The sequence below is a fragment of the Panthera tigris genome, chromosome E2, assembly GCF_018350195.1.
Source record: "Panthera tigris isolate Pti1 chromosome E2, P.tigris_Pti1_mat1.1, whole genome shotgun sequence".
Taxonomy (NCBI): domain Eukaryota; kingdom Metazoa; phylum Chordata; class Mammalia; order Carnivora; family Felidae; genus Panthera; species Panthera tigris.
Genome location: NC_056674.1, coordinates 31,359,840 through 31,375,659, shown reverse-complemented (window position 1 = coordinate 31,375,659; position 15,820 = coordinate 31,359,840). Strand labels below are relative to the sequence as shown.

The following is a 15,820-nucleotide window of genomic DNA, read 5'->3' as shown; positions in this document are numbered from 1 at the left end:
TCACAAATTCCCAGGTACCGTGCTGCTGTCGTTAAGAGCTCGAAAGGACGCTTCCTTGGGAAAGTCCAGTGCCTCTTAGGGCATGATCTCACTGTTGCACAGTAGGCCCTCCTCACCCCCTCAAAATCGGTGTCATTCTCCTCGTGACACAGCCCAGAGGTGACGGCCTCACGTGCCTCGGGGCAGACAGGAAAATGCTCCGGAATATCCAGGGAGAGACTGCCAGCGCAGGGACGAGGCTGGGCTCCCGAGCCCTGTGTGTGTGTCACTCTACTCCAGCCCGGATGTAGGTTTACACGTGCGGGCATCCTCAATACACCCTCTCTGCCTCCCCTGCCGCAGCCTGCTTGCCATGCTGCTGGAAAATACTGTGCTTCGCACAGCCCCCCGATTCTCAGAGGCCCCCCAGAGCTCTCCAAGTGAGCGTAACATGCAGAATTCCAAATGAAGAACCAACAGCAGAAAGATCATTTACAGTAACTCTACAAACAAGCTAAATGAAAGACTGGTGTTCAGTCATTAAAAATAATAATGCTAAGGGCCCCGAGGGCTGGAATGTAAAGCTTACACTTCGTGTGAGGAGGCAGGGGGAAAAAAAAAAAAAAAGAAAGAAAGAAAGAAAGAAAGAGTGTGTTTATTATCCCAATAAGATAACCTGCTAATTTATTTAGTAGGCAATTTTAGAGTACATTCGTTCACGGTGAAATCTCACTTTATCAGATTACGGGAACAATAACAACGGCAAATAAAATGCTCGTTTCAGCGCAGGGCTTTCCGGGGGGCTGCAGGGAGGCTTCGCCGGCTCCCCGCCCCTCGGCCTTCTGCTGTCTCCCGGCCCAAGCCCGGAGTCAGTTATAGAGTTATCTCTCTCACACTTTGCAGATGATGCCTAACATCATGACAACAGAGAAGAGGAAAGGTCTCCGGACCTGCCTACCTACAACAAGTTTCTGTAAAGTAATGAATACAGACAGCTTGGGGACCATCCACCTGCGCTGCCTGCCTCTTCCTGCCTGCGAAGGGAAACCACCAGGGATTGGCAGAAGGTACTTGTCTGACAGGGCCAGGACAGCCTTCCTCCTCGGTGACAGCCCGGGCCTCCCCTCTTCAACTTGACCCACCCTAATTCCTTCACAATGCGGCAGCGAGGCAGCTGACAGGAGCAGCTGTGGTTCCTAAGCGAGATGGATGGAATTTTCCTAACTAGTTCCCCAAGTTACATTTTACCTTCAAGATAATTTATGAGCTGCTCTGGAGCCTTGAAGAGACAATATGCTTGCCATAAAATTAACTGTAACAGTCTTGTAGGTTATAATTAACACTGGGAGGGTAGCACCAACTGGACGAAACACATGGCATAATTGATGGTAAGACTGGAAATGAAGCAAGCTAACAAAATCATTACGGTGCGCGCTGCCTTAGCAAAACCTCTGCTTTCGGAGGGTTAATTACAATCGCCTTCCAGGGCCCATATTCCAGTAGGGGAAGAGGCCAGAGCTGGGCGGCGGGGGGTGGAGGCTGTGCCGGCAAGGCCCCGGGGCACCTGGACGGGCATGGAGGCCGGGTCTGGTCTGGAAGGAGAGACACATCCGAACCGAGAGCATCTGGCAGTGTGGGCTTCCTGGAGCTCGGGCTGAGCCCTACACAGGTCTGCCTGACAGACATGACTTCATTTTCTCAGTCAATAGCATCTTTTTCGGCGACGAAGAAGATATGGATGAGAAGAGACTCAGAACTTCCAGAATGCCCTTCAGGAGGCTCACGATATTTATTTAGAATACGACAGAACTAAAGCATTTCAACCTGACGGGGGCATGTCTTCGCGAAAAATGACGATAAGTCCACTAAACCTGAAGGTTTATTGAACTAAAAAAGTACCCTGTCCAGAGGAAGAGTATGGAGAGAAAGCTAATCAGGAAAGTGTCAATCACTCCCATCTTGGAAAGTGACGCTCAACTGTTCCTTTCGGGCAGATACTAAACAGCCTGATCAATACCTGAAAACAGACTCTCCTAGGCACACTGGAATCATTCAGATCATTTCAACTAGTAATGTGAAGGGGACTGACCTATTTTTGTTTTGTGATCTGTTTTGTTTTTTGTCCTGGGACAAGATGCTGAAACTCATTCTGATCCACGATGCAACAGTGTCCCCTACAGGCCGCCGGAGCTGTGCCTTACCACCCCTCACCCCCCATTACTGCCTCGACCGGAAGCGGAGTGAAACTTTTATCTATAACCTGGAATATACATTACAGCGTAAATTTGTCAAACACACTGGGGACATCCCAAGATAGAATAAGAGCATGACTCTCCACGTGTGGTAAATGGTTTTCTAGGCATAAACACACCGTAGAACCGGTGAGCGACCCGTCGTACAGCAGATAAATGCTATCCGATCACCCAAAGGGAACCCACTCAAATCAGCCTTGGCTAACCAACCCCACCTCAAAATTACTCCACTTAGAGGATTTACAGATTCTTGAGGCTAGACTTTGATGTTCTCATCTGCGCCCCCGATCCCTCCTTCTCAAAGATTGTAACCAATATAAAAGAATGGCATAGCGATAAAGGTAATAACTCTCCTTGAAAAGGCTTACTTCATAAAGCGCGGGCTGCAAATTATTTCTTTAGAGAGAGCGAGGCACCCGCCAACTAAAAAGTGCCGAACATGTTTAGCTACTGGAGGAAATAAACCTTTACAAATGCACACCTGCTGTTCTCCACACTGGGAAGGATCCGGGAAGGGCTCGAAGCCCCATATGGGGAGACCCACTTCAAAGTGCCGGGTGCACCTAGGAGTGGTGGCAAGGCCTTGTTGCGGCTCCCTTCTGCCACCTCCACTGTTGGCTGTGCTGCCTTGGGTAAGTTTCTCTGTACCTCTCTGCCTCTAGCCTCTCATCTCGTAAAACATGAAAAATCCGAGCCCTTAGTGGGTTCTCAACAAATGTTAGCAGCTCTCTCTACTAGAATTAGCACAACTGTGCATTTCAAGGACAGTGGAGAGAGGGAGGGAGGTGAACTGAAGTCATCAGGGGGAACACCTCCCCTACCCGCAGCTGCCCCCGGGGCGTCTCACTTACAGAACCGCGCCTTGTCCCTTGTCCATCGGGCCACCTGGATCACGCTGCTTCTCTTTTAGGTGAAGCTGCTGAGACACGGAGTGCCTGGCCCAGAGTTCATAGCTGGAGATAGGATGCCAAGCTGGAGTTCAGGCCTCGGTCAGTTCTATGTGACCGTGCTTAGAGCAGAGCCTGGCACGGGGCAAGATGCAGCTAGTGTTCATGCTCACACCGATTCAGCAATGTGGGGCCCCTACCACGAGGCTAGGATTTTACACGGGGGCTTGCTCTCAAAGGATGAACGTGGCTGGGCTCATACAGCCTTTCCTGTCTTGATCTAAAGGTGATGGGTACTTTTTACTGAGCAGCTAATACGTTCCAGATACTTGCTCAGGGTGTTTTGCACGGAATTTGTCAATCAGCCCTATGAAATAAGCTCTGTTATTATCCCCTGTGCAAGTTACAAATGAGAAAATTGAGGTTCAGAGTGGTTATGTAACGTCTCTATAATTGCCTGGAGTTATGGACACGGATCCAAGACCCAAACAACCTGCTCAGGATCTACGCTCCCAACCTCTAGGCCACGTTACTGAAATGTGCTCTGAGAGGAAATCCACACCACCCCCCCCCCCCCCCCCCCCACACCATTTATCATTGAGAACTAGATCTGTCTAGAAAGAGGCAGCCCAGATTTTATCCCATGACCCATAACCACATATAGATTTCTCGCCTATTTCCCACTCCTTCCGGAGACCAAGTGCTACCTACCCACTCGTGGCCAACACAACTTCACAACGGAGCGGTATTCCCCACAATGGCTGGGCACACAAGTGAGAGTCACACAAGAACCACTGCCCCTCTCTTTCCACTTTCTTCGCCCAGAATCCTGACTTAAACTCCTTCACAGCACTTAGGATACTGCACCGCCTAATGTACCTCCCCTGGTCAAGTGTGACCCATCTCTATAACCCCAAGGCCTACGATAGAGTCTGGTAGCAGCCAGGCACTCGATAAATATTTGCTGAATCAATGCGTGACTGACAGCTTGCTCACGCTAACTATAACCACCGTTTATTACGTGCCCGAGTCCATTAACACACACGCACTCCCCCAACACCTACCAGGCAGGGACGGCTTCCCTCTGAAGAGATATTTGTGGGTGTAACACAGCCTGCATGTGAGCCTTCGCAAAGTGAAGGCCTTTAAGGTGACACATCTTTTTGAAAAGTCCCTGGGAGGCGCCTGGGTGGCGCAGTCGGTTAAGCGTCCGACTTCAGCCAGGTCACGATCTCGCGGTCCGTGAGTTCGAGCCCCGCGTCAGGCTCTGTCTGGGCTGATGGCTCGGAGCCTGGAGCCTGTTTCCGATTCTGCGTCTCCCTCTCTCTCTGCCCCTCCCCCGTTCATGCTCTGTCTCTCTCTGTCCCAAAAATAAATAAAAAACGTTGAAAAAAAAAATTTTTTTTGAAAAGTCCCTGGGAACCAGAGTGCAAGACTGCCTAAGGAGAAATGAATGCTATGGTGTTCCTTAGAAACCGGTATCCCACGAACAGCTCACAAATGTGACTCGCCAGAACCGGAAGGGTAAGTTTTACAACAAGGGATCGTTTTATGACGAAGATCCAGAAAAGGACGTTTTCGATCTTTCTCTCGACTGCAGGATCGTTATTTTGGTTCTACTGAGTGTTGTTGAAGACGCAGGATTATGGGAGTTTCGGTACCTTTCCCCCAAGACATTTTCAGAGCTCCACTTAGGGAAACAGTTCTGGTCTCTCCTTCCACTGAGAACACAAGCTCCAGGGGACAAACACTCACAACAGTGCTGTTCCCTGCTGCCTTTCCAGGACCCGGAACAGTGCCCGACAAAGAGCAAGCCCTATTTAATAAGTACTTGTTGAGTAAATAAATGAATCAATCGATGCTTTCTCGAAAAGTTTAAGAAGCACTGCCTGTAAGAAATAGGTCGGCAACCGATCACGGTCAGGGTCCGCCAGGAGGAGAGCTCATACCGAAGCCTATGTGTCGATTTTACAAATGAGATGCGCAGAAGTCAATTGGCTTTTGTCTCCCATAAAACTGTTCAAATGATGACAGTAACAATGGTAATAACATCAACAACACTGGCCTCCTTAAGATAAGTTGCTGTATCTGGGAAAAAAGGTAACCCTATCTCTAGACGCATTTAATCCTCGCTCTAAATTTACACAATGCTTCAATTCCTACACATTTATGAGGAGGTTTTATGGAGTTACTGGGTTTTATGGAGCAATCGGGTTCAGATACACACAGGACATGCTTCTGCTAAGGGCCACGGAAAGCAGAGATTGCAATTATTAAAGAAGGGACAGATGCACTAGAAGGGAAAGGCATAGACGTCAGCTAGCAGGCTAGCGCCTCCCTGTTTCTCCCTGGAAGCTCCTTCGTTTATTCCACCCCAACCCTGCTGACCAAGTCAGCCGGTTGCAGGGGACGGCTACGGAACCCCAGATGCCACAACTTCTAGTTCCCGACGAACTCAGCCAGGAGCAGCAGCCCCCCTCCCTAACGCGAGCGACAGTGGCTGACACGTTCAAAGGACTCCGTCACGTGCCGGCTCAGAAGAGAATTATATCAGCCTCATCTCATAGCCCGTCCTCAGGGCTGGTGGCGCCACTTCTGGTGACCAGAGTTCCCGAGGGCGCCACACAAATTCTGGCCCAGATGTCAGGTCACCAAGGCTGATGCTGGTCACTGTGCGCTGATATCATTAAAGCCACATCAGGATATTAGCAGGTAGCCTGCGACTAACCGGAGCAGGTAAGATGTGAACGGGAAGCCGTGTTTAGACTCAGCTCCGCCCCTCCCGGCCTGAAAGCCATCCTCCCATCCAGAGGAATGACTCTAGGGAGGCCTTTTCTCCCCCCCAGCCCTAGTTCACTTCTGGGCATGGCAAGGGATCAGGAATGGGTGCCTCAGGGACGAGACCGCGCCTTTTCGTCCTGGTCCCAGCTCAGTTCCATGGTGTTCACTTCTGGACTCCTCCTCAAGTAGCCGAATCAGCCTGTGCACAGAGTGTCCTTCCTCCCTCAGGACGGAAGCAGGGGGCAGGGTGCAGTCTTGGGGCTCCAATGCCAAAGAACCACATTAGCGGAGATCTCCTACATCCAACCTTAAGGTTTCCAACCTCTGGCAAGATCAGATGAATATGTACCCCACCCCCACCCCGAAAAAAAAAATCCCAACAGGCCAGCATCCCCAGTGGTCATCCCTCTTCAAAATTAGGAAGGAAGGCAAAGTACTTATAAATATAGGGATGGGTTGAGAGGAAAGCTATTCTATTCAGCCAGCCACCGAACAGATCTGAATGCCAGGCGACAGGGTCCCTGCTCGTTATAGGGCATGGTTCTCACGGAGGAGACAGCTTGATGGTAATTACTGTGATCCGGGCGGCAGGTTTTACAGCTGGTGAACAGGCAGATCCCCTGCCCTCATGAAGTTCACGTTCCGGCAGCAGAAGCAAAATGTAAACACAGAGTCAAGTAATTATATGGTACATGTCAGGTGATTCCTTTCCATAAGCTTCCCCCAAACTGGACGTGGCCTTGCAGCAGAGTCCATGGCTAAGTCATCTTCCCGGATCCCGCGACGAAAGAAGGAAAATCTGCACGAGGTGGTGTTCCTACTAACCTGCCCTCCCCCGCATGAAGCTATCCATTATTTCAAAACTGAAACTCTACGGGACTCCTCTTCGTATTTCCCACGGCATTTCGCAGAGTTATTTGCACATAACAAACATTCAGTAAATAAGAGTTCGTTGCTAAACTGGACTGGGCCAACTCGTTGGTTCTGCATCTAATCCAGGCCCGCCAGGAGGCAAAAGCAGAGACCACATATCCACGGAGAAAACCTCAACATGCTTGTCTTAGGACTAGAGCTGGTCCACAGAAGTAACTGACACAAACTAGTTTATTTGTTGCACCCAGATCAGAGTTCTGAAGCTGACTGGCTTAGAAAAGGTTAGAACTACGAGATCTTGGAGCCCTAAGAAGATGTCCAGAGTGGATCCGTCCTGGAGGTAGGTGGTGATGGTGACAGTTACGGCGAATGGAAGGCGGTCAACAGTAAGATGGTTCTCTTGTCCAGAAAAAGGGCTAACTTGGCAATAGCATGAGCTGGCAAAGCCCAATACGGGGAAGACATGTATAGGGAGCCATCTCGATCCAGAGAGCTCATTTTAACTGGGAGGCACTGGTTCTAAAAGCTTTTCTAAGAAACTGCCATAAACATTTTTAAAACTGCTCTCAGCACCGTCTTAAGGCTCCTTGGACCCAAATGAAGTCGTCTACTGTGGGACCGCGGAAAGTCCCATTTGAGCCCAGAATGGAGGCGCTCTAAGGAGACAGAGCTTCTAGTTCATCAGGTTACATTCCTACCCGGTGTGCAATGCTCAGCGAAGCTGTAAGGAAAGAAATGTAAGAGAATGGGCTAAGGACTAAGTAGGGGATCTCCCAAAACACAGAAGCTGGGCCACAGGCAGATAAACAAAGCCCTACCCACGGGAATGGGGAAATAGACACAAGCGTATTCTCATGCCAGCTTCACAGTGGCACTCCGTTCCTGCAATAAGCCAAACACCCCTCATGGGCTCGTGAGTTCTCTCCCATTTGAGGGGGGTAAGTGCTTAAGTTAGCCATGTGTTTAAATCTCCTAATAAAAACTTAATGGTCTTAAGCACATGAAAAGATGTTCTGCATCATGCATCATCAGGGAAATGGAAATCAAAACCACGACCACAGCACCAGGATATCTACAATATAAAAAAAAATAAAAAAAAATAAAAAGGAAAAGAAATGTTGGTGAGGTTGTGGAAAAGCCACAGGAATATACAATGATGCAGCAGATGTGGAAACCAGTCTGGCAATTCCCCAAAAAGTCAAACACAGAGTTACTGTACAACTTGGCCGTGCTATTCCTGGATTTACACTCAATGGAACACTCAGTGGAACAGAAAAGACACCACTCAAAAACCCGCACAGAAATGTACACAGCAGTGTTATTCAGGGCTGCCAAGCAGTGTGGAAACAACCCAAGTGTCCACCAACCGATGAATGGAAAGACAAAATGGGGTCTCTCCATGTGGTGGAATATTACTTGGCAATAAACAGGAACAGGTACTGATACGGTACAACACGGATCAACTTTGAAAGCATTATGCTAAGTGAAAGAAGCCAGATACGAAAGGCCACATATTGTAGGACTCCATTTACACGAAATGTCAGCAACAGGCAAATCCACAGAGACAGAGAGTAGGTTAATGATTGCCAGGGACTTCGGGGAGAAGGGGGAATTGAGAGTGGCTGTTAACAGGCCCAGGGGTTCATTCATAATGGAAATGCTCTGGAATTGGATAATGGTGATGGCTGCACAATCTTGTGAATATACTAAAAAAAAACAAAAAAACAAAACAAAACAAAAAAAACCCCCACCTAATTGTACACTTCAAAATGATTAATTTTACGTTCACGTGAAATTTTATATCTTGTGAATTATATCTCAGTTGGAAAAAAAAAACAAAACCGTAATGGCCTGGCTCCCGTCTTATGTGTTTTTGTCTTTGCATCTTACTCAGCAAAAATGTAAAGGCACTGTTTCAAAGTTAGGAAGCACAGTTAATTCTGCAAGTGTTCCTCACCTCCCTGTGTTAGCCTTCACCTAGCTCTTGGCTTACTATGAATCCCCACAGACAGACACAGTCGAGTCAAACCTAAGATGGGACACACTGATTTGGATAATGTTTAGAAGCTTTGGGTTTCTATTTTCAATATAATTATTGTCTGGGTGAGACTTGTATACGTAGGCCGTGTCGTTCAACATAAGAGGAGTTTTTTCAACAGAACAGCAATGCTAGTCTTCAAAGACATCTACCGTGAAATACTCTCCTGAGTGGGTCAGAGCCGACTTGCCCCTCCGTTGCGGTATCGACGGCTCCACCGCCATCCTTTTCACGGCCCCTTTCCGGGAACCTGCTAGAACCTCATCCCCGGGTCCATTCTTAAACTGGCTGCCGAACACGTTCCTACCTGCACAGCAGCTCAGGCAACATTCTGTGCACGGCAGGGATACAAAACATACAAAAATGATGACGAAATAAATTCATTCTTTTCTCAGAACACAGAGTCACAGGCTGGGTCCGCTGTCTCTGAACGAGAGCACGGAGCTTTGCGCACCCCAACGTCACTGGCCGGAAACCGGGACATTCTATGTTCACAGGGAGTTGGGAGACAGCTTTAAGTAGATTATTCTGATCAATTCACAGTAAGAGAACATACGTGTGACACGCCCATTATTGGCAATAATTAGCATCGCTTTGATGGTTCTTAGAAAGAGGAATCAAGAAAGGAACATACCTATCTACTCAATTAACGTTATGCGATTTCCGCTTCCTTTTACAGAAAAACAAAACAAAACGAACCCTGCAAAGTTGTGGTAACAACAAAACAGTGTGGGAGAGCCACAAGTATATTCAGCATCCAAAAATGCGTAACATTCAGTGGCCAGAGGCTGAAGTGGATCACAATTTTTTTTTTTTTTTGAGGATGTTTGCTCTAACACCTGATTGACGCACGTCCTCTCAACTGAGCAAGCAAGCTGAAATAAAATATCTGATTCTCATTCCGACATGTTCAAGGCAAAGGAAGCCCATTCCTTTCCTTCAGCGGACTTACAGATAATTACTCCACAGTAAGCATGCCCTCAAAATTCTCACCAGTCTAGGAAAGGCGCTGGGGATTTGCGGAACATAAACAAAGGCACTGATTTTTTGCTATATTTTATTTAGAAAAACAAGCCGGGCACGGACACGGAACTGTACCTTTTCTTCAGCGCACTTTTCAAATGATAATTTCTTCCACTGTCACCATTAAATCTTAATCCATTCCAGCTCCTTGCATGGGTCATTGAGTCTATATGTACTGCTGTTATTTTAAAATGTTTCCCCTTGGTAGGGAAAGAGGGGGAGAAAAGATGTTGAGAGCCAGATGGGCCCCTTCACAGTTCATTTATCAAACCTAATACGCGGGGCTCCACCCTCCCCTCACTCACTATTGCGGTTAAACTTCCATATAATTTGGTAATCATTTTCATTATCAGAGAGTGACCCGAAAGCAGCCTATCCTGGGACACCCAGTCCCTGCAGCTGCTCTTTTCCTGCCTTTTCCTACAGTAGACCCTAAGAACCTCAGAGTTTATTAGCTGCAGACCGACCTTTGGGCTGCGGAGGTCAAGAAGGGGTCAGATCAGAGGGCTTGCCCAGTTCTTTAAAAGCTATAACAAGCTGTCCATCAGGCAGAGTGGACTGTATAAACAAAGCCAAATCTTCAGAAATTCTGTACCGCTTCTGTTAACACTTACCCTGCATTCACACAGCTTCTCCTGATGTACTTTGGATCATTCAGCTCGGGGGAAGTGAGCAGACAGCCCTAATAAGCCTATTTGGAGAGGGTTGTTTATGGGATTACCGAGCTTCGGGAAGGAAACCCGCAGCATTCAGATGTGCCTCTGGAATCGCAGGGTTGTATGACACTGTGACAAACTCGGTTACCCCGAGTCATGCAGAATTGACACTTTTCCTCAAAAAGCTAAATCACGGGGAACATATGCTTTCAGTTTAAGAGACTTCAGGGAGTCCCAAACAATGGCTCGGCTCCTGGCCGGGGAGAGATACAAATATTTTAAAACCTAGTTACAGGTTCTGCTTAAAAATATTCTTCCTAATATCATTATTGCAAAGGAACCAGCGGAAGGCGGGGGCGGGGGGGGAGGGGGGGTGCGGGGGCGAAGGGGGGGGGAACCTTTATTACAATAGACTTCTCCTAAACTCATTGCCAGCTGCAGCGTCGTCGCCGATCTACATTTCTTGGAAGTTGTACTATTCATCACGCATTCTCTAACGTGCAATATAAGGTAATTAGAGTCATCTGTATTTAACTTTCGGAGGAAAAAATTTCTATTATCTAATCTCACTGATCCCCTGATAGCTTTGATGAAAGCAAAATACGGTAACCTATTGCCTGGCCTTTGGCAAGCGCTAATTCTTTTCTGTCAAAGTGCATTTTTCCTCGTGTAATTCCAAAGTACACAATGGGCCGATGTCTACGACCCAGCCGGCTCGGTTAGCACGGCAGTGGATGCTCTGTGACTTTCACCATCACCGGCCTGATGGCGACTCAGGGCAGTGCCCGATTCCAGACGGCCAGAGGAAGCTTTGATGAGGAAAAGAGAGGCGTATGGTAACAGTCTGTTTATACAGATCATATGGATGAGTCTTTTAGATAGGTCACTGGGATGGGAAACATCAAATGGGGGCGGAGAAGGGGTGGGGGGGGAAGGATTATGGTTATTTAATACTCTGAAGACACTTTTCCTTCTGAGCTCTCAAGACGTGACCCTCTTGAAATTTTCTTTCAGGTGTTTAGTTTGAAGGAGGTCTGCACAGTGTCAGCCACTAAGCTCTTTCTTTTCTCCTCCCCTACCACAAAGGACTTGAGAATTTTTGTTTCAGATGCTAGACTACATCAACTTCAACACTGGCTCCAGCTCCTGATTAAACTGTTAGCAGTAAGGGCCAGAAATGCTGAAACCAGACTCCTCTTAAACAGGCCATCTTGGCCTTGTTGTCTGATGATTTGGTGTACTAGGAAATTATTGTTAACAAACCGAATGCACTCAGCAGAAGACATCCAGCCTCAACATTTGGTCTCGGAGCTGTGCTGTCTTTGGAGGGATAGAGGGGGGGTGGGGGTGGGAGAGAGGTTACAGGGAAATTCTTTCTTTTCTTTCTTTCTTTCTTTCTTTCTTTCTTTCTTTCTTTCTTTCTTTCTTTCTTTCTTTCTTTCCTTCCCTTTCTTTCCTTCTTTCTTTCCTTCTTTCTTTCTCTTTTCTTTTCTTTCTTTCCTATTTAGTAAGAGTCACCAGGGAGGGGGGAAATGTATATAAGGCTAAACAGGGAAACACAGCTCAGATGTCCCTGCATGGATATTCCAGTATTTAATAAAATATGCATGCTTTAATGAATATATGTGCTTAAAGTGGAGTACAAGCAGAGTTAAATTGGAGATCATTTAATTACTGTTGCTGAAACTGTCGTTTACTCTTATCAGACCAAACTACAAAAGAGAGAGGAGAGGGAGAATAACAGGGCGAATTTTAAAATTATTGTTTTCGCGCAAGTGTGAATTTAGAGAGAATGCACGTACTTGGGGAACGGCTTTCCAACAGCTGAGATGGACAGTTCACGGTCTTTACTGTCTCCTTTCTTGGAAAGTGCTCATCTGCAGCGTTGTTCAGACAAACCTATTTTTACGATAACTGCTACTAGTAAAGCCATAAATTATTACAAATTCTGTTGCACGGACTCATTTGGAGAACTCCCAGGCACATAGGATTTTTCGGTATCAAATAAGACTCCGAGACAAAAATACAGCATGATCTCCCGGATTCCTCTCTCTATTGCTGAGAGACAGACGATAAGCCAACCATTTCTACCAACTGCAGATCTGAAAGGGTAACCCTGACATTTGGGGAACTGGTTCCAGCCTTCCACCCATCAAGACTTTTTCAAAGAGCAGGATAGTAGAGTCTGTGGTATGCAAGCATCAGTTCTGTAAAAACTGATAATGTGTAGGAACTTTCTCCCGGTAACTGCTTTCTAACCCAAAGGTAGGTCCCCGGGCAAAGAAAGTAGGTTGAAGCCACCGCAATTCCTACTTGGCCAATTCTAAAACTGGGGTTGATGAACAGACCACTTTCAAGCAATCTGCCTCTCACGGAGTGATGTGAGAGCACTGTGTGAATTTCCCAGTGCTAAACCGCAATGTTGGTCTTTTAAGACTGTTGATTAAAAGGGTGCTTCTATTCAGCAGCAGGCACCGCTATTATATTACGCTCAAGATGCAAACATTTATGCTAAATGTTGCACTCAGGGATAAATGATATATACCTACAGATGACATCATGGCTCATAACCAATTAATGTAGGTACCATGTACGGGAGAGCTAACTTTGGCTGAAAGCATCTGCACCTTGCTTATGGTTCATGGCTCCCCAAATGACAGGGATGAGGCCAGTGGTAGAAGGAAGGGCTTAGCCAAACACAGCTCTTGGTTTTCAGGGGCCACAAATCCCATTTCAGAAGCAGAACTGACCTGGCATGCCACTCCCTCCTCAGATTCTGGCGGCTGGTGAGCAAGGCAAGGATAGCAGTCAAGATTTCATTCCTTTGTTCCACGGGGACCCCCTCTCTTCTAACTTCACGAAGCACAGCATTTGTCTAGAAGAAATGGTCCAAAAAAGAGGAAAAGTGAAAAATTAATAATAAAAAAAAAAGCCCATAAGCAAATAAGGACAGTAAATCAATGGCTTTTTTATTACAGTCCCCCTGCTAACAAATCAATACAGTAAATGATGGTCAAAAATGGCCAGCGTATATTTTGTATTTAATCAATGTACCAAGCACATAAGGTAAACTCCAAAAGCCCCATTGCCTTAAGTAACACATTGAGATACTGTGTGTTCTCACTCAATTTCCTCAGTGCACCAAAGGTCTTTTTCCTGGGAACGGCCTCCCATGAGCTATTATTAGAAATGATTTTCACGTACACTTCACTGTGAGTTGTTTGTTTTGCCTTTTAAAAAAGAGCAGTCTCTGACTCTGACTTTCGCTCTCTGTTTCCTGCCACCCAGCTGAGGATTTCTGCACTGCCACTCGTATTTGAATCATTAATTTCTATTTCCAGCCATGCCAGCAAATTTTTCTTTTCTTCTTTTTTTTTTTTTTTCTGGTTCACTCGTTTTCCTTGCTTGCTGCAAATCAAGATCTTGCAAAGAAAGAAACAATAAAAGCACAAAAATCAAATTCATTCTCGATGAATCTTTCCAGCTTTAAAAATCCACTACATGTTTCAAATACTGTGTACAGGGACTCTTGGGCACAGCAGACTTATAATTTGAGGAAGAATCGTTTATTCTACAGTCATGGCTATGGCCCTTAAAAGAAATTAGGCTCACAGGTGAGTAGAAAAACGCTCAAGCCTCTACCTAGTGTTAGAAATGTTGGGTGTTGCTTTTGGAAATAGTTGAAGTCCAGGGCTCCTGGGTGGCTCAGTCAGTTGAGCATCTGACTTTGGCTCAGGTCATGATCTCATGGTTTGTGGGTTTGAGCCCTGCGTCGGGCTCTGTGCTGATAGCTCGGAGCCTGGAGCCTCCTTCGGATTCAGTGTCCCCCTCTCTCTCTGGCCCCCCATCCCACTCATCCTCTGCTTCTCTCTCAAAAATAAACATTAAAAAAAAATTAAAAAACATAAAAGAAATATTTGAAGCCTTGGCACATCCTTCTAAGAAGGGGCATGACATCAAAACTCCAATTTGAAAGTGTTGCTTCAATTTGACCTACAACTCACTCCTGTATCCCGGTTTTATATGCGTGTATTTTAAACAGGCAAACTCATGTAACATTATAGAAAACAATTAAGAAAACAAAAGAGTATTCTACTGGCACCTGAAATCTGAGTGAGCAAATGCCTGGTGAGTTTTAATGAGAGAATTTTTCATCACACGTACTTATCTTCACGTAACTGGAGTAGAAATCTTGAGAATTTATAAATGTTTTTCATTTAAAGTTAGTGTGGCTTCTTTGGAGATGTTGTAACCAAAGCAACCGCTAAAAGGAATGAGACTTTGACCTTCTTTGTACTAGTCTCTCCGTGCATATTCCTTATCTAACTGATGCCAATGCCTTCCTTCATTTGCTTAGAAAGCATGCTCACGGTTTTGTCCTGTAACTTGAAATACCACTTCCTTGTTGGTCTACAGCGATTCACTGTACACGATTCAGCGTGTACCGAATGCCTTCTGACAACCTTGGGAAGAGGTGTAGTGAACATTTGTTGTGTGGTTGCCTTCTCTCCGGGCCCGGTCCCCCTTTTCCTGTGACAACACAAATCTTCTCTTGGGGAAGTCTTTTACTGCATGCAGTCTTAGAGGGACTTGCCAGTGAAAGTGTGCCACTCTCTCCCATGAAGGATGTGGCCCAGGCCAACCTGGTTCGCTTTTCCGGGACTTCAGACACTTAAGAAGGAGGACAAAGAGAGGGGAAAAATTTGGAGGCGGTTTATCAATTTCCTTAGTTCCTACCACCCATGGTCCTCAAAGTATTCCTGGTTTCCTGAACTTTCTGAGTAGAGATCATTGTTCTTCTTTCGAGACCTTGAGTTATCCACTCTCCTTTCAGCCAAGTTCCATTTTGCTCAAATTCACCAGAATCCGTTTCTGTTGCTTACAATCAAAAAGCCTCACGGATACACACAGATAAGACAGGAGCGAGTAACTCCACTGTTAAAGGATCCAAGATCACGTGACTAGCCCTCGCCACGAAAACGACCCTGATCTCGGCCTCCTGGGTCCAGAGTTACATCTACAACATCAGATGATATACCCAGTTGGCAACTCTGTGAGCGTTGAGGGCAATGACAATTTCAGCCTTCGGGCACAGGGAGAAATGCTCATTTTTACTAGGCGCTTCTCCTACATGAAGCCCAGGCTCCAAGTGGCTAAAGCAGGAGCTGCAAATTCAAATACCTACCAGAGCCAGAGAGGTAACATGAATGAATTAAACAAGATTACCTGACGAGAGCATATGCTCTATGCAAAAGGGCAGTCCCTTTTCAGCAACAGCCAACTCGCCCATTCAGAGAGGCTGTTGCCGTGGTGCCAGACGCAGGAATTTTC

At 46.5% G+C, this 15,820-nt stretch overlaps 1 protein-coding gene across 5 annotated transcripts in view; it reads right to left on the bottom strand.

The window, feature by feature from the left end:
• Positions 1-15,820, bottom strand: part of FTO (FTO alpha-ketoglutarate dependent dioxygenase) — a 387,882-nt gene that overhangs the window by 143,972 nt on the left and 228,090 nt on the right. For all 5 annotated transcript variants that reach the window (XM_007096676.3, XM_042968315.1, XM_042968313.1 and 2 more), the window contains exon 8: positions 13,240-13,364. In XM_007096676.3, coding sequence (XP_007096738.1) covers positions 13,240-13,364 — 125 coding nt within the window. The remainder of the gene's footprint in view (positions 1-13,239; positions 13,365-15,820) is intronic.